General features: G+C 43.9%; 1 protein-coding gene across 1 annotated transcript in view; it reads right to left on the minus strand.

The window, feature by feature from the left end:
- LOC133423419 (cubilin-like) overlaps nucleotides 1-24,462 on the minus strand; it is a 69,546-nt gene that overhangs the window by 39,148 nt on the left and 5,936 nt on the right. The window contains 22 exon segments of the mRNA XM_061713593.1: nucleotides 582-738; nucleotides 3,634-3,815; nucleotides 4,411-4,571; nucleotides 5,339-5,528; nucleotides 6,727-6,857; nucleotides 7,207-7,432; nucleotides 8,775-8,940; nucleotides 10,316-10,491; nucleotides 10,815-10,971; nucleotides 11,767-11,778; nucleotides 11,780-11,896; nucleotides 11,898-11,959; nucleotides 13,397-13,559; nucleotides 14,283-14,464; nucleotides 15,505-15,739; nucleotides 17,651-17,769; nucleotides 17,942-18,134; nucleotides 18,659-18,783; nucleotides 19,381-19,476; nucleotides 21,256-21,387; nucleotides 23,528-23,696; nucleotides 24,328-24,454. Of these exon segments, the coding sequence (XP_061569577.1) occupies nucleotides 582-738; nucleotides 3,634-3,815; nucleotides 4,411-4,571; nucleotides 5,339-5,528; nucleotides 6,727-6,857; nucleotides 7,207-7,432; nucleotides 8,775-8,940; nucleotides 10,316-10,491; nucleotides 10,815-10,971; nucleotides 11,767-11,778; nucleotides 11,780-11,896; nucleotides 11,898-11,959; nucleotides 13,397-13,559; nucleotides 14,283-14,464; nucleotides 15,505-15,739; nucleotides 17,651-17,769; nucleotides 17,942-18,134; nucleotides 18,659-18,783; nucleotides 19,381-19,476; nucleotides 21,256-21,387; nucleotides 23,528-23,696; nucleotides 24,328-24,454 (3,278 nt within the window).

Raw genomic sequence — 24,462 nt, forward strand, 5'->3', positions numbered from 1 at the left:
ACTATCTTGCTGAATCATGGGAGTATATTGCTGAATCATGGGAGTATATTGCTGAATCATGGGAGTATATTGCTGAATCATGGGAGTATATTGCTGAATCATGGGAGTATCTTGCTGAATCATGGCACTATATTGCTGAATCATGGGAGTATATTGCTGAATCATGGGACTATCTTGCTGAATCATGGGACTATCTTGCTGAATCATGGGAGTGTCTTGCTGAATCATGGGAGTATATTGCGTTTCTCTTAAATTAAAAATGAATAAGCTCCAAGCTAGCGATCACATGACCTCTATAATCCACAACAACAATGACCTGGTCAGGTGTAGCAGAGAGTGTAGTAGAATGTGTTTTGTGTGTTTTGTGTGTGTGATGTGTGTGTTTTGAGTGTGTTTAGTGTGTGTTTAGTGTGCGTGATGTGTGTGTGATGTGTATGTGATTAGAGTACGAGGCCAGGAATCCTCCGGCTCCGACGCTGTCATGTGTGATGTGTGTCTGATGTGTGTTTTGTGTGTGTTTTCAGTGTGTTTTGTGTGTGTTTTCAGTGTGTAGAGTGTGTTTTGTGTGTGTGATGTCGTACGTGTGGTATACGAGGCCAGGAATCCTCCGGCTCCGACGCTGCTGTCCGTCCTCAGCTTGACGAACAGCTGGTGTCCGGAGGAGTTGATGGCGGCGGGAACTTGGCTGCCGCACAGCTTAGCTAGCTCAGCGGAGCTGCTGCTGTTCCCGTCATACACCTGGAAACAGACACGCAGGTGATTACACCTGGAAACACCTGGAAACAGACACGCAGGTGATTACACCTGGAAACACCTGGAAACAGACACGCAGGTGATTACACCTGGAAACACCTGGAAACACCTGGAAACAGAGCTCAAATTCTCCAAAAATGCGACAGAAACGTCACCAGCGTCATGAGTGACACCTGTGGTTACAATTAGTTTGTAACCGTCAATATTTTCTTGTATTTTACCTGTTTTATATTCTAAAGTCACACTTAAAAGTAACTCCACTTCTCTGTTACTCCAAACCAAAGACTCTCGTTCATCTTGGAAGTAACTGGAAGTTACTCGTGTCATTTGTTGATGTTTTTTTCCAGGATTCTGATTGGCTAGCATGACTTTATCTTCTCGTTACACTGCCCCCTGTAGGTTTGGCTGCTCATAGCACCTTAACAGATATTTATGCAGGTTCCTGGAAATGATGGGATTTTTCAAAGCGCAGTAGGGGAAATATCCGTTTTTGAGTCGAAATTTTGAGAAAAAAGACGAAATGTTGAAGAAAAAGACACAATTTTGAGAAAAAAGTCGGAATTTTGAGAAAAAAGTCAAAATTTTGAGAAAAAAGTCGAAATGTCGAGAAAAAAGTCGAGGAAAAAAGACGAAATCTTGAGAAAAAAGTCGATATTTTGAGAAAAAAGTCAAAATTTTGAGAAAAAAGTAAATATTTTGAGAAAAAAAGTCAAAATTTTGAGAAAAAAAGTCAAAATTTTGAGAAAAAAAGTCAAAATTTTGAGAAAAAAGTCGAGAAAAAAAGTCAAAATTTTGAGAAAAAAGTCAAAATTTTGAGAAAAAAGTAGAGAAAAAAACTCGATATTTTGAGAAAAAAGTCAAATTTTGAGAAAAAAGTCAATATTTTGAGAAAAAAATAAAAAAAGAGATAAAAAGGAAAAAGAAGAAAAAATGAAAAAAATAAAAAAGAAGAAAAAAGAAGAAAAAGAAAGAAAAAGGGAAAAAAAGAAGAAAAAAAAGAAAAAAAAGAAAAAAACAGAAAAAAGGAGAAAAGGAGAAAAAAAGGAAAAAGAAGAAAAAAGAAAAAAGAAGAGAAAAAAGAGCCACTAGGGCGGCGCTAAAGAGCCGCGGGTTGCCGACCCCTGATCTAGCTAGTTGAACTTCCAGGTTCTAAACCAGGACTCACGGCCAGGTAGTCGTAGGAGCAGGACGAGCTGCTGGTTCTAAACCAGGACTCACGGCCTGTGGTTACAATTAGTTTGTAACCGTCAATATCATCTTGTATTTTACTTGTTTTATATTCTAAAGTCACACTTAAAAGTAACTCCACTTCTCTGTCACTCCAAACCAAAGACTCTGGTTCATCTTGGAAGTAACTGGAAGTTACACGTGTCATTTGTTGACGTTTTTTTCCAGGATTCTGATTGGCTAGCATGACTTTATCTTCTCGTTACACTGCCCCCTGTAGGTTTGGCTGCTCATAGCATCTTAACAGATATTTATGCAGGTTCCTGGAAATGAATGGCCCCTGCTTTCACTTCTGACCACTAAGTTTATTTAGCTAGTTGAACTTTTGCCGCCGAACAGAATCTGCAGTAAAAGCTCCATAAACCGGACTACCACTCACGGCTGGTTCTAAACCGGACTGGGAAAAAAGTCAAAATGTCGAGATTGAAAAGGAAAGGAAAAAGGAAAAAAATAAGAAGAAAAAAAGGAAAAAAGAAAGAAAAAAGAAATAAAGAAAAAAAAGAAGAAAGAAAGAAAAAAAAGGAAAAAAATAAGAAGAAAAAAGGAAAAAAATAAGAAAAAGAAAAAAGAAAGAAAAAAGAAGAAAAAGAAGAAAGAAAAGAAGAAAGAAAGGAAAAAAGAAGAAAAAAAAGAAATAAGAAAGAAAAAAAAGAAGAAAAAAAGAAAGAAAGAAAATTAAAAAAAGAAAAAAAGGAAAAAGAGAAAAAAAGAAGTAAAAAAAGAGAAAAAGAAGAAATAAAAGAAAAAAGAAAGAAAAAAAGAAGAAAAAAAGAGAAAAAAGAGATAAAAAGGAAAAAGAAGAAAAAATAAAAAGAAGAAAAAAAGAAGAAAAAGAAAAAAGGAAAAAAAGAAGAAAAAAGAGAAAAAAAGAAGAAAAAAGAAAAAAGGGGAAAAAAAGAAGAGAAAAGAAAAAAAGGAAAAAAGAAGAAAACTTAGAAAAAGAAAAAATGAGAAAAAAATGAGAAAAGGAGAAAAAAAGGAAAAAGAAGAAGAAAAAAGAAAAAAGAAGAGAAAAAAGAGCCACTAGGGCGGCGCTAAAGAGCCGCGGGTTGCCGACCCCTGATCTAGCTAGTTGAACTTCCAGGTTCTAAACCAGGACTGACTCACGGCCAGGTAGTCGTAGGAGCAGGAGGAGCTGCAGGTTCTAAACCAGGACTGACTCACGGCCAGGTAGTCGTAGGAGCAGGACGAGCTGCAGGTTCTAAACCAGGACTCACGGCCAGGTAGTCGTAGGAGCAGGACGAGCTGCAGGTTCTAAACCAGGACTGACTCACGGCCAGGTAGTCGTAGGAGCAGGACGAGCTGCAGGTTCTAAACCAGGACTCACGGCCAGGTAGTCGTAGGAGCAGGACGAGCTGCTGGTTCTAAACCAGGACTCATGGCCAGGTAGTCGTAGGAGCAGGACGAGCTGCTGGTTCTAAACCAGGACTCACGGCCAGGTAGTCGTAGGAGCAGGACGAGCTGCTGGTTCTAAACCAGGACTCACGGCCAGGTAGTCGTAGGAGCAGGACGAGCTGCAGGTTCTAAACCAGGACTCACGGCCAGGTAGTCGTAGGAGCAGGACGAGCTGCAGGTTCTAAACCAGGACTGACTCACGGCCAGGTAGTCGTAGGAGCAGGACGAGCTGCAGGTTCTAAACCAGGACTGACTCACGGCCAGGTAGTCGTAGGAGCAGGACGAGCTGCTCTCCAGGTGGAAGTGGGAGAAGGAGAGTCTCAGCCGGCTGCCCTGATTGGTCCGGATGGTCCAGTAACACTCGGCGTTGGCGTGATACGGTAACGGGTAGTTGGGGGACGAGAGGCCGCCGGACGACGACGTCAACGTCCCTCCACATCCTGCAGGACCAAAGGTCAGAAAAGGTTCTCATTGATGCAGATGACACACAGGTGTTTCTGATAGAGTCACAAACGTTTTGCCACGTTTTTTCTCAACATTTCAACTTTACTCATGAAATTTTTACTGTTTTCTTACGGAAGAGAATAAGGGCCAGGCAGGAGAAAAAATATTTGAGGGGAAGATTTTTTTATTTTGCACTTGAGAAAAAAGTCGAAATGTTAAGAAAAAAGTTGAAATGTTGAGAAAAAAGTCGAAATGTCGAGAAAAAAGTCGAATTTCAACTTTTTTCTTAACATTTCGACTTTTTTCTCAACATTTCAACTTTTTTCTCAACATTTCAACTTTTTTCTTAACATTTCGACTCTTTTCTCAACATTTCGACTTTTTTCTCAACATTTCAACTTTTTTCTCAACATTTCGACTTCTTTCTCTACAAAATATTTGTATTTTTCTCCTTCCTGGCCCTGATTCTCTTCCGTCCGGCTCCACAACAATACGGTGATTTTTACCGTGTTTAACAATAAAACGATCATAAGAGGGTGTTAGCGTTTGCAGATGACGTTAAATGAAACGTTGGAAACACCGAACTCTCACCGGTCTGCGTTCCGTCCCAGTGGGCCAGGAATCCCCGACGCGCCACGTAGCCGTCGGAGCGGAATCGAACCCACAACCGGTTGCTATGGGAGACCAGGACCGGAGGGCCCTGATTGGAGCAGAACTTCCCGATCAGGGGAGACGTCTCGTAGCCGCCGTCCCTGCAGGTGAAGAGACGTTAGGCCATCAGGAAGACGAAGGAAAACAAGCTCTTTGCAACGTTTTAGTGGGAATTATAACAGAGTAGAACCTTTATAAGGTTTTAGTGGGAATTATAACAGACCAGGGGCCTCATTTATAAAAGAGTGTGTAGGATTCAGACTAAAAGTGCACGTGTGCCCAAAAGCCAAAAATGGCGTGCGCACAAAAAAATCCCGATTTATAAAACCGTGTGCACGCACACTTGCACGCAATGTTGCACCTGGACCCTGCCGTGAAGTCGTGGCTGCAGGACGGAGGACTTTGTCCTGGTTTCCTCACCTGATCTCCAGGAAGTGGCGGCTGCAGGACGGAGGACTTTGTCCTGGTTTCCTCACCTGATCTCCAGGAAGTCGCGGCTGCAGGACGGAGGACTTTGTCCAGGTTTCCTCACCTGATCTCCAGGAAGTCGCGGCTGCAGGACGGAGGACTTTGTCCTGGTTTCCTTACCTGATCTCCAGGAAGTCGTGGCTGCAGGACGGAGGACTTTGTCGTGGTTTCCTTACCTGATCTCCAGGAAGTCGTGGCTGCAGGACGGAGGACTTAGTCGTGGTTTCCTCACCTGATCTCCAGGAAGTCGCGGCTGCAGGACGGAGGACTTTGTCCTGGTTTCCTTACCTGATCTCCAGGAAGTCGCGGCTGCAGGACGGAGGACTTTGTCCTGGTTTCCTTACCTGATCTCCAGGAAGTCGCGGCTGCAGGACGGAGGACTTAGTCGTGGTTTCCTCACCTGATCTCCAGGAAGTCGCGGCTGCAGGACGGAGGACTTCCCTCCAGGTCGAAGCTGCTGACGTTCAGACTGATCTGCATGTTGAGCTCCACGATGATCTTGAAGACGCAGTCGCGGCTGTTCGGGTAGTAATTGGGGAAGTTGGGCGAGCTGAAGGAGCCGGTGGGCGACGTGAACGTCTCGCCGCAATCTGACAACGAGGAAAAGTTAACGAGTTATTCAAGGCAAGGAAACAAACACCGTCTTTACGTTGCTGTAAAACAGATGAACCCGAGATATTTCTTCATAGGTTGATAATAAAATATCTACGGAAGAGAATCAGGGCCGTAAAGGAGAGAAATATCTGAGAGGGGAAGACTTTACTTTATTTTGCACTTCGAGTCGAAATGTCGAGAAAAAAGTTGAAATGTCGAGATTAATGTTGAAATAAAATTTCGAGAAAAAAGTCGAAATTTCGAGAAAAAAGTTGAAAAGTCGAGAAAAAAGTCAAAATGTTGAAAAAAAGTTGAAATGTTGAGAAAAAAGTCGAAATGTCGAGATTAATGTTGAAATAAAATTTTGAGAAAAAAGTCGAAATGTCGAGAAAAAAGTTGAAATGTCGAGAAAAAAGTCGAAATGTCGAGAAAAAAGTTGAAATGTCGAGAAAAAAGTCGAAATGTCGAGAAAAAAGTCGAAATGTCGAGAAAAAAGTTGAAATGTCGAGATTAATGTTGAAATACAATTTCGAGAAAAAAGTCGAAATGTTGAGAAAAAAGTCAAAATTTCGAGAAAAAAGTTGAAATGTCGAGATTAATGTTGAAATAAAATTTCGAGAAAAAAGTCGAAATTTCGAGAAAAAAGTTGAAATGTCGAGAAAAAAGTCGAAATGTCGAGAAAAAAGTTGAAATGTCGAGAAAAAAGTTGAAATGTCGAGATTAATGTTGAAATACAATTTCGATAAAAAAGTTGAAATGTCAAGAACAAAGTCAAAACTTTGAGAAAAAAGTCGAAATGTCGAGAAAAAAGTTGAAATGTCGAGAAAAAAGTTGAAATGTCGAGATTAATGTTGAAATACAATTTCGAGAAAAAAGTTGAAATGAAATTCGTGAATAAGGTCAAAATTTCGCCTATATTCCTCAACATTTCAACTTTATTTACGACATTTTGACTTTTTATCAACATTTTGACTTTGTTTTTGAAATTGTACTTCAACATTACTCTCGACATTTCGACTTTTTTCTCGACATTTTGAGTGTGCATAATGAAAAAAAAATCCTCCTCTAAAATATTATTTTTATTTTCCTCCTGCCCTGATTCTCTTCCCTACGTATCCGCGTTCTGACGTCACCTGAAAAACAACGAAAAAGTCTTTGCGTGTGTTGCTGGGTGAGTGTGTTAGCGTAGCGTACCGGTAGCGGCGTTGATTGACACGTATCGGGCTGAAAACCCTTCGGTACTTAAACCGGTGTCGGACACGAACAGCAGAGACATCTGGCTGTCGGAGCTGGTGATGGACGGAGGGACGGACCGCCCGCAGTACCTGAAACAACAAACAACCACAAACAAACAACCATTTACTGGAAACAACAAAAACGTAACATGTAAAGGTGCTAACATGCTAGTAGAGTTAAAGGTGCTAAAATGCTAACTGAGCTGAAGATGCTAACATGCAACCAGTCCTTAAGATGCTAACAAGTTCACAGAGCTAAAGATGCAAACATACTAGCAGAGCTAAAGGTGCTACGAGAGCTAAAGGTGCTAACATCATAAAAGGGCTAAAGGTGCTAACATGCTAACAGAACTAAAGGTGCTAACATGCTAACAGAACTAAAGGTGCTAACATGCTAACCTCAAGTCCGTGACACCTGCTAGCGGAGTAAACGTCGTACCTGCCGATCTTGTTCCCGGTCGTCACCGTTCCGTTGTCGTAAACCTCCAGGTAGTCGTAGCTACAGCTAGCGTGGTACTCCAGGTTGAAGGAGTCGAACGTTAGCCGGATCAGGTAGCCGGGCGCTACGCTAATGAACCAGGTGCAGTTAGCGCCATGGGGATAGTTGTTGGGGTGTCCGGGGCTGGTGACGGTTCCGGTGGGACTGGTTAGGGTGTCGCCGCAACCTACAGGAAACAACAACCCTTAGCTGAAACAACAACCAGGAAATAACAACCATCAGCTGACATTATAGTCCAGTTAACACAGCTTTATTTGGACTACTTTGTTAGTATAACTAAGTAATTAACGGTGGATGATCCAACACACGAAAAAGGACACACTATAGACTTTGGACATCCTGGCATTTCTTTGTGGGACATATCCCCCTTGACCGGTCGTGGTATACGCTCATCATATCACAGCTGAGGGGCTTTTATAAAACGGTTACCAATAATGTCAATATGAAAGAGGAATACCCAATCTATAGTTTTTAAATAATCAGAAATAATCAGATTATCCAGTAAAAATATCCCCACTGTGTAAAACAATAGTCCATCTCTCCATCCATCCATCCATCGTTAGCTCCTCCCCGGAGATTAACGTTTACCGTCAACATGACTATTAATTTTTTTTTATTTATTAATTGTTAACGAAAATAAAAAAATAATCTTTAGCACCAGCTACTTTTTGCTACCTGCCGTAACCGTCAATAATCTGTACCAGTTGGTTGTTGTCATGGAAACATTGTTGCTTCCCTGACGTGGAATGATCTGCTGTGATACTTTAGAATAGAAGCCGTGGTATAAGCTCATTATACCATTGTTAACAACCAATCAGATCATTATAGCACAGTTAACAACCAATCAGATCATTATACCACAGTTAACAACCAATCAGATCATTATAGCACAGTTAACAACCAATCAGATCATTATACCACAGTTAACAACCAATCAGATCATTATACCACAGTTAACAACCAATCAGATCATTATACCACAGTTAACAACCAATCAGATCATTATACCACAGTTAACAACCAATCAGATCATTATACCACAGTTAACAACCAATCAGATCATTATACCACAGTTAACAACCAATCAGATCATTATACCACAGTTAACAACCAATCAGATCATTATACCACAGTTAACAACCAATCAGATCATTATACCACAGTTAACAACTAATCAGATCATTATACCACAGTTAACAACCAATCAGATCATTATACCACAGTTAACAACCAATCAGATTGCAGGATTCCACCTATCCGCTTTCTAATGGTACGTTTATGTCTCAGAGAGAGCACGGAGTGAAGGATCATGGGTAGCTGATGTGGCTCTTTGCAGTAACACAGGAACCAGCTCTTAGAGTCTGATTGGTTGGACCCCTGATTTATTGGCACAATGGACGAGGTGTTTCTTAAGAACTCTGCTGATTTCTTTCACTCTTTCCATTGTGTTAATCCCCAAACCACCGCGTCTCCCACCAAGACCGGATGATTTCTGATTCTCGTCTCACCCTCGATGGCGGAGCCGTACTCGGCCTCGAACCCGCGGTTGCTGACGGACGAGTCGGTCCTGAAGCGGACGAACATGGACCTCTGGGAGGACTGGAGTCTGGGAGGAACCACGGAACCGCAGAAGGTTCCCAGCAGGGGGGAACTGGACGAGGGACCGTCCCGGACCTGGAACAGGAGGAACCGTGAGAAAACCATCAGGGAGGAACCGTGAGAAAAAAACATGAAGGAGGAACCGTGAGACCGTTTTCGGGTGGACATCTTGAATTTTAGGGGCCGCCATCTTGGAATTTTGACTGGCACGCTCCTTTTTCCAAAAGAGTTAGACCTTGGAGAGTATCTGTGCCAAATTTCATGCTTCTTTACCAATGTGAAGTATTGTTTCACTAATCTGCTGTACTAGTACTACAACAACAATCGATCTTACAAAATTCTCACTTTTATACACGTTTCTATATGCTGTATCTCAGGAACTGTATTGGATACAAACATGTACTTGGTACCAAAATGTCCACAATACCCAACTTTATATTCAACTGTAATATATGTATGGGGCTTAAAACCAAGGCATTCCGAGTTATAAAGGAAAAAGCACGTTTTCAGGCGGACATCTTGGATTTTATGGGCCGCCATCTTGGAATTTTGAGTGGCACGCGGCTTTTTCCAAAAGACATAGACCTTGGAGAGTATCTGTGCCAAATGTTCAGCTTCTTTACCAAAGTGAAGTATTGTGTCACCAGTGTTGGGTGTAACGCGTTACAAAGTAACGCGTTACTGTAACAAGATTACATTCGCCAGTAACGCAGTAATGTAACGCGTTACAGTTGTAATTTGGGTAATCCCGTTATAGTTACTCTAAGACAAGAAAAAATACATTACTTTAGTTACTTTAAGCTTTTCAACTACATGTAGAACGGGAGAACAGAAAAGAAAATCAAACTTGCCTTTCATGCGTCTTCATCATGGATCTATTGGTCTTCATGCGTTGCGCTGCAACACTTGTCTGACTTGAGGCTGATTTATGGTTCCGCGTTAAATCGACGCAGTGCCTACGGCGTAGGGTACGCGGCGACACACACCGTATGGTGCGCGTACAGATTAAGATTAATATTCCCAGAATATTCTAATTTTTTGGGATAGGATATTTGAGTTTTCTTAAGTTGTAAACCATGATCAGCAATATTAAAATAATAAAAGGCTTGCAATATTTCAGTTGATTTGTAATGAATCCAGAATGTATGACATTTTTGTTTTTGTAATTGCATTACAGAAAATCACAATATTCTAATTTTCTGACAGTCCTGTATATGTTGGTCATTGGCAATCGAGTTATGGTGCAGCTCAGGTAATATTGCGGAGTAATCCAAAAGTAATGTAACTAGTAATGTAAATAGTTACTTTCAGCAACCAGTAACTAAGTAGTGTAAGGGATTACATTTTTAAAAAGTAACTAGTAATATGTAATGGATTACTTTTTTTGAGTAACTACCCCAACACTGTGTGTCACTAATCTGATTGTACGAGTTGAGAAGTTCCAACGAACCTCGACGGAGTCGTAGCGGCAGGATCCGCCCTCCACCTGGAAGGACAGGAAGTTGAGCGTGACCACGTAGCCCGGCGGCTGCGTGACCGTCCAATCACAGGCCTTGTTGTGGGGGTACGGGTCCGGGTAGAAGGGGGACCGGAACCGGCCCCGACCGGTCAGGAGGCCCCCGCAGCCTGGAACAGAGAGAACAGGTGTGGACCGGTGGTGTACAGGTGTACTACAGGTGTGTACAGGTGTGTATTTACAGGTGTGTACAGGTGTACTACAGGTGTGTACAGGTGTGTATTACAGGTGTGTACAGGTGTACTACAGTGTTGTACAGGTGTGTATTAAAGGTGTGTATTACAGGTGTGTACAGGGGTATTACAGGTGTACTACAGGTGTGTACAGGTGTGTATTAAAGGTGTGTATTACAGGTGTGTACAGGGGTATTACAGGTGTACTACAGGTGTGTACAGGTGTGTATTACAGGTGTGTACAGGTGTGCGTTTCTCACCGACGGTGTACACAGCCCTGAATCCGGCCCGACTGACGGAACTGTCAGACTTGAATCGGATCCAGAGGAAGTTGGAGGACGACATGACGGGAGCTGGGAGGGAGCTGCCGCAGAACTTCCCGATCAGAGGGTCGGTCTCCACGCCGCCGTCCCGCACCTGCAACCGGCGGGAAGAACAACGAGTAAAGACAACGAGGAAAACCAAAGTTCAGGTTGGACTCGAAATATAATTTCAAGAATAAAGTTTACATTTTGTGAATAAAGTCGAAATGTCGAGATTAATGTTGAAGTACAATTTCGAGTAAAAAGTTGAAATGTATTTCAATTTTATTCACGAAATCTCGACTTCCTCCCTCCCTCCTTCTTTCTTTCTTTCTTTCTTTCTTTCTTTCTTTCTTTCTTTCTTTCTTTCTTTCTTTCTTTCTTTCTTTCTTTCTTTCTTTCTTTCTTTCTTTCTTTCTTTCTTTCTTTCTTTCTTTCTTTCTTTCTTTCTTTCTTTCTTCTTTCTTTCTTTCTTCTTCTTCCTTCCTTCTTCCTTCCTTCCTTCCTTCCTTCCTCCTTCCTTCCTTCCTTCCTTCCTTCCTTCCTTCCTTCCTTCCTTCCTTCCTTCCTTCCTTCCTTCCTTCCTTCCTTCCTTCCTTCCTTCCTTCCTTCCTCTTTCTTTCTTTCTTTCTTTCTTTCTTTCTTTCTTTCTTTCTTTCTTTTTAGGCTAATTCATTCCTTCATTCCTTCCTTCCTTCCTTCCTTCCTTCCTTCCTTCCTTCCTTCCTTCCTTCCTTCCTTCCTTCCTTCCTTCCTTTCCTCCCCTCCCTCCCTCCCTCCCTCCCTCCCTCCCTCCCCACCATAAATCAGCTTTATTTTTACCGCGAGATGACTAATTCTTCCCGTGGGGAATGTTTTGACGGTAAAATCCGGCCCCTTCCTGTTTTTGCCGGTACGTGAACGTTCCTACCTCCACGTAGTCGGAACATGCAGCCGCTGTGGCTCTCCAGGTCCATGTGGGTGAAGTTGAGGGAAACCTGCCCGCCGGGCGGCAGCCGGATCACGTAGACGCCCTGGCGGTTGTGGGCGTAGTTGTTGGGGCCAGTTGGGCGAGATGATGACGCCGTCGCTGTCGGTGAAGGTGCCGCCGCAGCCGGGGTCGCCTGAAACCCAGCAGAGAAAACACCGAGTCATCAAACCTGGACCTGGACCCGGATTTCTGACCCATTTGAAGAGTTATAGTTTTATCTGGATCCCCGTCAGCTACAGCTAAACTGCAGCTAATTTTCCTGGGGTCTGACACATAATACACAGTAAATTACAACAAAAAATTAAAAGCAATATATGTGTGTGTATATATATATATATATATATATATTAGGGGTGGGTTAAAAATATCGATATATCGATATTTTATCGATATGCATATGTAGGAACGATTATCGATACATAAATCCAAGTATCGATTTAAAAAAAAAAAGAAAAAAATATATATATATATTTTTTTTTTTTTTTTTTAATCCCGATTTTTTCCCCCATTTTATCACCCAGTGCTCCTACCTAAGTCAGTCCTGGGCATTGCTCCATCTACCAACCCCGCGAGGCCCTGCACTGAGCTCAAGTCTCCTCCTTACTTGAGGAGTGAGCAGGCTGCTTCTTTTCACCAGGCAGGGTGGGGATTCTCTGGCTGGACGTGGCGCGTGGAAGGATCATGTTATTCCCTTATTGTAACCAGAATATCGATATCGTATCGAATCGAATCGTATCGGAAATCGTATCGTGTTGGGACCTAGTGTATCGGAATCGTATCGTATCGGGAGGTCAGTGATGATACCCAGCTCTAATATATATATATATATATATATATACATCTCTTGATCTACTCAGGTTTTGGACTGTCCTGGGTCAATCACAGGAGGGAATTGTGAGGTTAATTAACCTTTAAACTTGTTTTTGTCCTCCTGAAAACTGTCACATGCTTTGTCAACAGATGTCACAACAGCCACTTCCTGATCTACTCAGGTTTTGGACTGTCCTGGGTCAATCACTCTACTGTAATGTCATGACTCAATCACACGTTATCACTTCCACCCATTGTCTACGGTTCACTGTCCATATACGGTCAGTTCCTGTCAAGTTTCTCAATAAAAGCATCTTCTGGGAGGAGAGTACTTTGGGAAAATGGTAAATGGCTTACACTTATATAGCGCTTTCCAGCTGTACTCCTACAGCCCCAAAGCGCTTTACACTGCAAACATTCACCCACACACGCACACATTCACACACCGGTAGTCGGCGGAGCTGCCATACACAACGGCGCTGGCCTGACAACCGGGAGCAACCGGGGGATTCAGTGTCTTGCCCAAGGACACTTTGGTGGACACAGGAGGAACTAGGGTTCGAACCACTGACCTTCAGGTTCATGGGCTTCCCCCTAAAACATTCAGGAGTTCTCTCATGAGAGTCTTGTTGCTCTGCACTCCTCGTTTCCCCTTCTGCAGAAGTGCGTTAAAACCATTCCCAGCAGTCTCTGTGTTTCTCCTCGTTACAAACTTATGTAATGCTATTTTAGACCTAACAGTGATGTGGAAGCGTCTTACTCGGAGATGTGGTGTAGGTGATGTGGAAGCCTCGGTCGGATACGCTAGCGTCGGAGTGGAAGTGGATCCAGGCCGACGGTCCGGTCGTCTGCAACGGCGCCGGTGATCCGGTACTGCAGTACTTCCCCAGAACCGGGTCGATGGGCAGGAAACCGTCCCGGATCTGAAACACGGAACAACACAGTTTAGTCCAAACTCAACCCGTCAGGACGTTTAGGAGCAAATGAACCTGAACTGGAGGCAAAATTTCTTGAATAAAGTTGAGATATTGAGAAAAAAGGCAAAATTTTGACTTTATTCAAGAAATTCCGACTTTATTCTTGAAATTGTGTTTCAAGATTTTTTTTTTATTATGCACTTCGAGAAAAAAATCGAAATGTCGAGAAAAAAGTCGAAATGTTGAGAAAAAAGTCGAAATGTTGAGGAAAAAGTCGAAATGTTGAGAAAAAAGGCGAAATTTTGAGTTTATTCTTGAAATTGTATTTCAAATTTTTTTTTTCATTATGCACTTCAAGAAAAAAGTCGAAATGTCGAGAAAAAAGTCAAAATGTCGAGAAAAAAGTGGAAATCTCGAGATTAATGTTGAAATACAATTTTGTGAATAAAGTTAGAATGTCGAGAAAAAAGGTGAAATTTTGACTTTATTCAAAGAATTCCGACTTTATTTTTGAAATAGTTTTTCAAGATTTTTTTTTCATTATGCACTTCGAGAAAAAAGTCGAAATGTCGTGAATAAAGTTGAAATGTTGAGAAAAAAGGTGAAATTTTGACTTTATTCACGAAATTTTGACTTTTTTTCTCGACATTTCTACTTTTCTAATGTCGGGTCACATCTGGACCTGGCGGTCTATGTTAGACCAGATCGGTCCAAAGAATCTGTTCCCACCTCCAGGAAATCAAAGTTGCAGTCCGGATGGTGTTCCAGACTCAGCGTCCCGAAGGCGAAGGTGATGAGGAGTCCAGGATCCACCGTTAGCATCCAGTAGCAGTCCCGGCCGGGGGGGTAGTTGCCGGGGTAACCAGGGGAGGTGATGCTGCCGTAGGGGGCAGTTAGCTCCCCTCCGCACACTGAGAACCACACAATTTATGTTAGCTCGCCTCTGCACACTGAGAACCAGATCATTTATGTTAACTCGCCTCCGCACACTGAGAAGAACCAGATCATTTACGTTAGCTCACCTTCGCACACTGAGAAGAACCAGATCATTTATACTACAAGAATCTAGAATCCAATTAAAAATTGTATTACTTGCGTATAAAGCCCAAAACAGCTTAGCTCCGCATTATTTGCAAGACCTGATAGTGCCTTATGTTCCTGGCAGAGCTCTCCGTTCTCGGAGTGCAGGTTTACTCGTAGTTCCTAGAGTATCTAAATGTAGATTTGGAGGGCGGGCGTTCTGCTATCAGGCACCATTACTTTGGAACCAACTTCCAATCTGGGTTAAGGAGGCTGACACCACCTCCACCTTTAAAACTAAACTTAAAACCTTTCTGTTTAGTAAAGCCTATAGTTAGTGTTTAGTAAACCTCTAGCTGGTGTTGGTAAATCTCTAGGTAGTGTAAACTTTAGTGTGTTAGAGTCAGTAGTCATAGTTGCAGCTATAGAACAAGACTATAATAGTTAGTCTCAAACATAGCTTCACGGTAGATATGCTGCTATAGGCTTATGCTGCAGGGGGCACCGACATGATCCGCTGGGCGGTGCCTCTCACCCTTCTTCTCCTCTCCTTTTCCCCTCCTCTCTTCTCCATTTCCATTTTTATTTATTATAAATATCTCATAGCTATCGTTTTTTGTCCATCTCTCCAGTTTCTTGTGCCGGCCCCCCTTTTTTCTCTTTTGTGCATGTTTGCAGGCCGGAGCCTCGGGAGCTGCGTTCTGGCCTGCAGTCCCCACCCCCGGTCATCCCGCTGCTGCTTCCACCTGCCTTCAAATTTGAATTGAATTGAATTACAACCGTGAACCGGTCCATGGACCTGACGTCCACCGGACCGGACATACCCGGGTCCTGGAACCTACCCGGGTCCTCTAACCTACCCGGGTCCTCTAAACTACCCGGGTCTTCTATCCTGGAACCCAACCGGACCTACCCGGGTCCTGGAACCTACCCGGGTCCTGACTCTGCCAGGTCACCGTGAATCCGCCGGCGCTAACCGAATGGTCGGAGCGGAACCAGAAGAACAGGGAATTGTGGGAGCTGTGCAGCTCCGGCGGGTTGTCCTGACCACAGAATCGACCAATCACGTGTCCCGACGGGCCGTCGCCGTCGTGGATCTGCAGGAAGTCGAAGTTGCAGTTGGTGCTGGTCTCCAGGTGGAAGAACGGGAACGTGATGGACAGAATCTGGAGGAGAAAAAGGAGACATTAGAGGACCTGGAGGGTTACGGTAACGACCACAACAATGACAACAACTACAACTACCTTGTGTTGAATTGTGCTATATAAATAAATGTGCCTTGCCTTACAACTATAACGACAACAACGACAATAATGACAACAACAATGACAACAAAAACAACAACAACCACAATGACAACAACGACAACAATGACAACAACAATGACAACAACGACAATAACGACAACAACAATTACAATTAAAGCTGCAAGCAGCGATGAACGGGCCCTCGCACTCACGGCCACCGCCCCCCATAAGCATATCAGAAATGACACCACCCACGACTTCCTATGTCAAACCATTCAAAAGTTATGGCAGAAAATAGGGACAACCAATCAGAAGAAGGGGCGGGGCTAATTCAGGCCAATGAAGGTCAAGGACTCAATACAGAGTCCGATGACACCACCCACGACTCTTTATCACAACCCGTTCAAAAGTTATGGCAGAGAAAAGTTTTCTAGGGGGCCCTGTTGAGCCGTTAGGCCACGCCCATTAATGCAAACCATTAAATATCAAATTTATCTCCAGGCCTGGTTTGGTGCAAAATTTGGTGACTTTTGGGGAACTATCAAATATGGACCAACCAGATGAAGGGGGGTAACGCTTTTGAAAGAGAAAAGTAATGCACGTAGTCGCAGGATGGAGACGCACATTTTGATGTATAACACACGTGCACGTTACGGTTCGGGCCGTATTAGCTGTCGAAGGAATGGCATAAATTGCTCCAAAATTACGTGATTAATTCAAAATGTTCAAAATGGCCGACTTCCTGTTGGGTTTCGGCCATGGCGCAAGTTGCGAGATGAAACAGGTGTGTACCGATTTTCATTCATGTATGTCAAACCGTATTGTGGGGCTTGAGGCACAAATTTTTTCAATTCAATTCAATTTTATTTATATAGCGTCTAATACAACAGATGTTGTCTCTAGACGCTTTCCAGAGATCCAGAACATGAACATAAACATAAATATAAACCCCCGAGCAATTATTACATAAACAATGGCAGGTAAAAACTCCCCTAGTGGGAGAAAAACCTTAAGCCAAACAGTGGCAAGGAAAACTCCCCTTTAGGAGGAAGAAACCTGGACCAGGACCTGGATCATAAGGCATACCTGCCAACACTCCCGATTTAAGCGGGAGTCTCCCGATTTTCAACCATTTCTCCCGATTTGTAATTTCTCCCGCTTATCTCCCGATTTTAAAGTGAAATGAGTCAATGGTGTTTCACGTGGCGGGGTTCCTGCATGGATGTATTATAATAACGGGTTCCTGACAAACCTGGCAACCCAACCCAAAAGCACTGGCTACGTCCAAGCTCCGCCCCATGGAGCTGCTGATACGTCAACGTCGCCGCCATATTGGATGTTCAAGACTGCGCTGTAAACTAATACAAGTAAATGGACTTATTTTCATAAAGCGCCTTTCTACAAAGAAATGTATGTTTTACGTCTCATTTATTCATTCACACACGCACTAATATACTTGGGAAACAGTTAGGAACCAAATATAATATATTTAATTTTCTCAGATGGCAAAAATAAGAACTTTATTGATCCCACATAGGAGTAATTCATGTTATATCAGCTATAGAGAACAAGGTAGTGCCGAAAAACAATATATATCCCCCTCACAAAAATAAGAAAAATAGAGAAACATCTAGGGAACGTCTCCGGGGGTTAGGAAGGTCAAAGGTCAGGACCAGACGTATCTAGGGAACATCTAGGGAACGTCTCCGGGGGTTAGGAAGGTCAAAGGTCAGGACCAGACGTATCTAGGGAACATCTAAGGAACATCTAGGGAACATCTAGGGAACGTCTCCGGGGGTTAGGAAGGTTAAAGGTCAGGACCAGACGTACCTTGTCCGGGTCGGTGCGGATCACCCAGGAACAGCTGACCAGGTGGTCGTACTCGTCGTGTCCCGGAGTGTTGGGGTAACTGAAGGACCCGGCGGGGCCGCTGAGGTCCCCCCCGCACGCTGGAGACAAGAGGACACAAGAGGACAATCCGTCTCCTGGACACCTCCGTCAACACTGGAAAAGGACAGGTTCTGGACAGGACGTCTCCATGGAGCCCCCCGGGGCCCCCTTACCTTGCTGGGGGGTACCAGGGCCCCCCGGGGCCCCCTTACCATGCTGGGGGGTACTTACCTTGCTGGGGGGTCTGGCAGGTGGTCCCGGTCCACTGGGGGGTGCAGGTGCAGGTGAAGCGGTCCAGTCCGTCGGTGCAGGTGCCCCCGTTCATGCAGGGGTTGCTGCTGCACTCGTCCACGTCCTGGTCGCAGTGCAGGCCCTGCCAGCCGGGGCTGCAGTCGCAGCGGTAGCCCGGCGCCGCCGCGGTGGCCTGGAGGGGAACAACACCCACAATGCACTGCTGAAGGGGCATCAGGATAAAGGGGGCGGGGCTAACAGAGGCTATCGGAGGCTAACAGAGACTAACGGAGGCTAACAGAGACTAACAGAGGCTAACAGAGGCTAACGGAGACTAGCGGAGGCTAACGGAGGCTAACGGAGACTAACAGAGACTAACGGAGGCTAACAGAGACTAACGGAGGCTAACAGAGACTAACAGAGGCTAACAGAGGCTAACGGAGACTAGCGGAGGCTAACGGAGGCTAACGGAGACTAACAGAGACTAACAGAGGCTAACAGAGGCTAACGGAGAATAACGGAGGCTAACAGAGACTAGGTAGCCCGGCGCCGCCGCAGTGGCCTGGAGGGGAACAACACCCACAATGCACTGCTGAAGGGGGCGGGGCTTCGGGATGAGGGGGCGGGGCTTCAGGGTGAAGGGGGCGGGGCTAACGGGGGCTAGCGGAGGCTAACAGAGACTAACGGAGACTAGCAGAGGCTAACGGAGCTACGTACCACGCACTCCCCATGAATGCAGGGGTTGCTGGTCTGGCAGATGCTGCTGATCTCGGAGCAGCCGGAGGAACCGAAGCCGTTACCGGTGAATCCGGGGGGACAAGTACAGGAGGGAAGCAGGGAACCTGTACAAATACACACATATATGTACAAATATATACATGTACACACATATATATACACAAACACACACATATAAATATATATATAAATACATACATACATATACACATGTAAACATATAAATATAAATATTGTATATATATATATATATATATATATATATATATATACACACACATATGTATATATATGTATATATATATAAATATATTTTATGTTTTCTATTTTTCCATTGACGCACAGTATTAACCGTCTCCGGCCACCAGGGGGCCCCAAAACAGTAAAAAAACATCTTTGCAAATGTATATGATTTCCAATTTTTTATTTATTTTAATTGGTCAAGTGGCTTTTTCCAAATTTGAAAATAAAGAATTGGAAAAGTCACAATTTCTGAATTTTCTTTCAAAAATGTACAGTACAGACCAAAAGTTTGGACACCTTCTCATTAAAAACAAACCAAACTTTTGGTCTGTACTGTACGTTTATCTCAAAGTTATCCATTTAGATTTCTTTTTTCCACAAATTTGTGAGTTATTAACGTAAATTCCTTTAATTATGGTAAAACACAAGCTTTCCGGCTCAGCGTTCGTCCGCCTCACCTGCGCTGGAGGAGCAGGTAGCTAGCGGGTGGCAGCCGCCGTTGTTGGAGGAGCAGATGTCGGCCTGTGTGCACGTCCTCCCGTCTCCCTCGTAACCTGCAGAGAACCCACCGTGAAAACAGCTAGCCATGAGTTTCCTCCAAAATTCTGACTAAATATCGTCAATGAAAATTCTGCCTAAATATCGTTGTCAACGAAAATTTGGACTAAATATCATCAACAACCATTCAGACTAAATATAGTTGTCAACGAAAATTCGAACTAAATATCGTCGTCAACCAAAATTCGGACTAAATATCGGCAACAAAAATTCGGACTAAATATCGTCGTCAACCAAAATTTGCATTAAAGGAGCTTGAGGCCGGATTGTGGCAAGATTTATGAAAAAAATCCGTATACATTTAAATTTTTCTAGTAATAATGTCAGATGAAGCGTTCCAAACTCAAAAGAATGAGCCCTCTAGTGTATCTCTCCTTTGCCTTGAACAGGCTGTTGCTGCAAAATGTGCTGCAATTCGGTCCCGAATTTCCCGCGCTGTCCTGCGGATGTGACGTCACATGACGCTGCATGCACGTTCTCCCCGTTCTCCCGTGCCGGCTTCACTGTTGGCTGCAGTACCCCCAACGGCCGTCGTGGTGAAGGGTGGCGCTAGAGAGTCTCATTTCTTAAAAGGAGCCTCATGCTCCTTTAAATATTCGTCTTCAACGAAAATTTGGACTAAATATCATCGTCAACAAAAATTCGGACTAAATATCGTCGTCAACCAAAATTCTGATTAAATATCGTCTAACAGAGCGCGGCGGCGCTGGGCTACCTAGTCTCCATTTGTTTCTATTTTTTCCTTATTTTCATAAAGCATGTTTCTACAAAGAAATGTACGTTTTACGTCTCATTTATTCATTCACACACGCACTAATATACTTGGGAAACAGTTAGGCACCAAATATAATATATTTAATTTTCTCAGATGGCAAAAATAAGAACTTTATTGATCCCACATAGGAGTAATTCATGTTATATCAGCTATAGAGAACAAGGTAGTGCCGAAAAACAATATATATCCCCCTCACAAAAATAAGAAAATTAGAGAAACATATTTTCTCATCAACAAAACAAATTTTAAAATTTTTCAAGTAACAAAATAACTGAATAACCATTTTTCAGATAATAAAATAACTGAAAAAATCAAACATGTTATTTTGTTACTTGAAAAATGTAAAAGATGTTTATGTAAAATATTCTTTGTTGATGAGAAAATATGTCGATGTAAACGTCAATTCGGAATTACTATTTCCATGTAAACTCGAATGAAATAGTTTAATTCGGAATAATTAATTCGGAATTAAAAAACATCATATAAACGTGGCCAATGAATGAAAAAGAATAAAAAAATAAATAAAAACCCGCGACTGCGGTACCCCTGGTACCCCGGTACCCCCGGTACCCCGGTACCCCCGTACCCCTGGTAACCCGGTACCCCCGGTACCCCCGGTACCCCGGTACCCCCGGTAACCTGGTACCCCCGGTACCCCTGGTACCCCCGGTACCCCTGGTACCCCCGGTAACCTGGTACCCCTGGTAACCTGGTACCCCTGGTAACCTGGTACCCCCGGTACCCCTGGTACCCCCGGTACCCCGGTACCCCTGGTAACCTGGTACCCCCGGTACCCCCGGTACCCCCGGTACCCCGGTACCCCCGGTACCCCTGGTATCCCGGTACCCCCGGTAACCTGGTACCCCTGGTAACCTGGTACCCCTGGTAACCTGGTACCCCCGGTACCCCTGGTACCCCCGGTACCCCGGTACCCCTGGTAACCTGGTACCCCCGGTACCCCGGTACCCCGGTACCCCCGGTACCCCGGTACCCCCGGTACCTGGAGGGCAGGACCCGCAGTGGAAGGAGCCCATGGTGTTCAGGCATCGAACCATCGGTGCAGTGGAGCAGCCGCCGTTGTTGGTGAGACACTCGTCCACATCCTGGCAGCTGTAGCCGTTGCCATGCCAACCTGAGTTCAGAGGACCAATCAGTGATTAGAATACGGCAGCGTCCGAAATCCCACACTTCCTCCTAATGAGCAGCAAAAACATTAGTACATACTCAGTAGTATGTACTATCCAAACTCAGTAGTATGTACTATCCATACTCAATAGTATGTACTATCCAAACTCAGTAGTATGTACTATCCATACTCAGTAGTATGTACTATCCATACTCAGTAGTATGTACTATCCATACTCAGTAGTATGTACTATCCATACTCAGTAGTATGTACTATCCATACTCAGTAGTATGTACTATCCATACTCAATAGTATGTACTATCCATACTCATTCCGGAGAAATGTATTAGTGTGGATTGATGGACACTAGCTAAGCAGAAACTTCCAACAATGCAATGCAGGGGTGTTTGGTTGCTAATTGATACGTATATGTCATAAGTGTAATATTAAGTACAATAATATTATTATATAATATTAATATTATAATATTCGTATATAATAATAATAATAATAATATATAATATCATCTTGTTTGGGCCAGAATAAACGGGAAAGAGCGGAGCGGCTACTGCTGCTGTTACCATGGTAACAACTCCCTGTTACCATGGTAACAAACCCCCCAACGGCAGGAAGTGCTGCTGTTACCATGGTAACAACCCCCCCTCCCAACGCCAGGAAGTGCTGCTGTTACCATGGTAACAGTTCCCCCTCCCAACGGCAGGAAGTGCTGCTGTTACCATGGTAACAGCTCCCCCTCCCAACGGCAGGAAGTGCTGATGTTACCATGGTAACAACTCCCCCTCCCAACAGCAGGAAGTGCTGCTGTTACCATGGTAACAACCCCCCTCCCAACGGCAGGAAGTGCTGCTGTTACCATGGTAACAACCCCCCTCCCAACGGCAGGAAGTGCTGCTGTTACCATGGTAACAACCCCCCTCCCAACGGCAGGAAGTGCTGATGTTACCATGGTAACAACTCCCCCTCCCAACAGCAGGAAGTGCTGATGTTACCATGGTAACAACTCCCCCTCCCAACAGCAGGAAGTGCTGCTGTTACCATGGTAACAACCCCCCTCCCAACGGCAGGAAGTGCTGCTGTTACCATGGTAACAACCCCCCTCCCAACGGCAGGAAGTGCTGCTGTTACCATGGTAACAGCTCCCCCTCCCAACGGCAGGAAGTGCTGCTGTTACCATGGTAACAGCTCCCCCTCCCAACGGCAGGAAGTGCTGCTGTTACCATGGTAACAGCTCCCCCTCCCAACGGCAGGAAGTGCTGCTGTTACCATGGTAACAGCTCCCCCTCCCAACGGCAGGAAGTGCTAGTGTTACCATGGTAACAACTCCCCTCCCAACGGCAGGAAGTAGTACGTCTGAATTAATGCATACTACTGATATTTACTCAAAAGTGGCCGAACTTAAGTATACTTTTTAGTATATACTGTTTAGTACGGGATTTCAGATGCACCGTATGTGTTTGTGGAAGCAGGAAGTAGAATAGAGTAGAATAGAGTAGAATAGAACTGCCTTCATTAAATTATTTGTTTCTTGTTTTGTTCAAAAGTGGAAGAGGAAGTATCTCTGATCAATCATGATTGATCAGAGATACTCACCTCATTTTTATCTGAACTAACACTAACATAACACCAAGACCCCAAACTATAACCCTGACACGTCAGTAATACCCTGAAATACTACTAAAATACTAAAATACTACTAATACCCCCGTAATACCACTAATATCCTGGCACACTGATAATAATGTAATATACACACGGCTAATACTATCACACTGCTAATACCCAGACACACTAGGTATTAGCAGTATGATAGTATTAGCGGAGAGTCTGGGTATTAGCGGTGTGTATGGGTATCAGAAGTGTGATAGTATAAGCAGACACATTGCTAATACTAGCACACTGCTACTAACCAGAGCGACCGCTAATACCCTGATATACCCCTAGTGCCTTATCACAGGAGGAGGTTTTCTTTTTGCCCCGTTGAGATTTGCCCCGTTAGCAGCAGGGCAGGCCCCGCAGTAGTAGCTCCTGGGCGTGTTGTAGCATTAGCAGGTTAGCATTACCAGCAGGGCAGGCCCCGCAGTAGAAGCCCCCCGGCATGTTGTAGCGTTAGCGTTAGCAGCATTACCAGCAGGGCAGGCCCCGCAGTAGTAGCTCCCGGGCGTGTTGTAGCAGGCCACCGGCGGGTTGGAGGAGCAAGGGATGCTGGGAAGGCTGCACTCGTCCACGTCGGCCACGCAGGCCGGGTTTCCAGCCGGAGACTCCCAGCCGTTCTCACAGACGCAGCGGAACGCCGGCTGTTAGCAGGAAACAAGCTAGTTAGAGCCTGAACGGATCGTCCAATCAGAAAACTCTGACAGGTGGAAGTGGGCGTGGCTAGGTGTGTCTCAGATATGGCTAAAGATGTTAACTCTAAAGATGCTAGCTCTAAAAATGCTAGCTCTAAAGATGTTATCTCTAAAGATGCTAGCTCTAAAGATGCTAGCTCTAAAGTTGCTAACTCTAAAGATGCTAACTCTAAAGATACTAGTTCTAAAGATGCTAGCTCTAAAGATGCCAACTCTAAAGATGCTAGCTCTAAAGATGCTAGCTCTAAAGATGCTAGCTCTAAAGATGCTAACTCCAAAGATGCTAGCTCTAAAGATGCTAGCTCTAAAGATGCTAACTCTAAAGATGATAGCTCTAAAGATGCTAGCGCTAAAGATTTTAGCTCTAAAGATGCTAACTCTAAAGATGCTAGCTCTAAAGATGTTAGCTCTAAAGATGCTAACTGAATTAACATGTGAATATATATATATATACATATATATATATATATATATATATATATACATATATATATATATATATATATATATATACATATATATATATACATATATATATATATATATATATATATATATATATTATGTCCAGCTACGTTACCTGTCCAGCTACGACCCGGTCGGCATCGATGCATAAGCCGTGAACACAGAGGTCGGTTCCCGCCGTCTTGCAGTCGTCGTAGCGGATGGTGCAGAGGTTCCCGGACCACTCCGGAGAACAGGTGCACCTGCGCAG

The sequence above is a fragment of the Cololabis saira genome, chromosome 22 (assembly GCF_033807715.1).
Source record: "Cololabis saira isolate AMF1-May2022 chromosome 22, fColSai1.1, whole genome shotgun sequence".
NCBI lineage: Eukaryota > Metazoa > Chordata > Actinopteri > Beloniformes > Belonidae > Cololabis > Cololabis saira.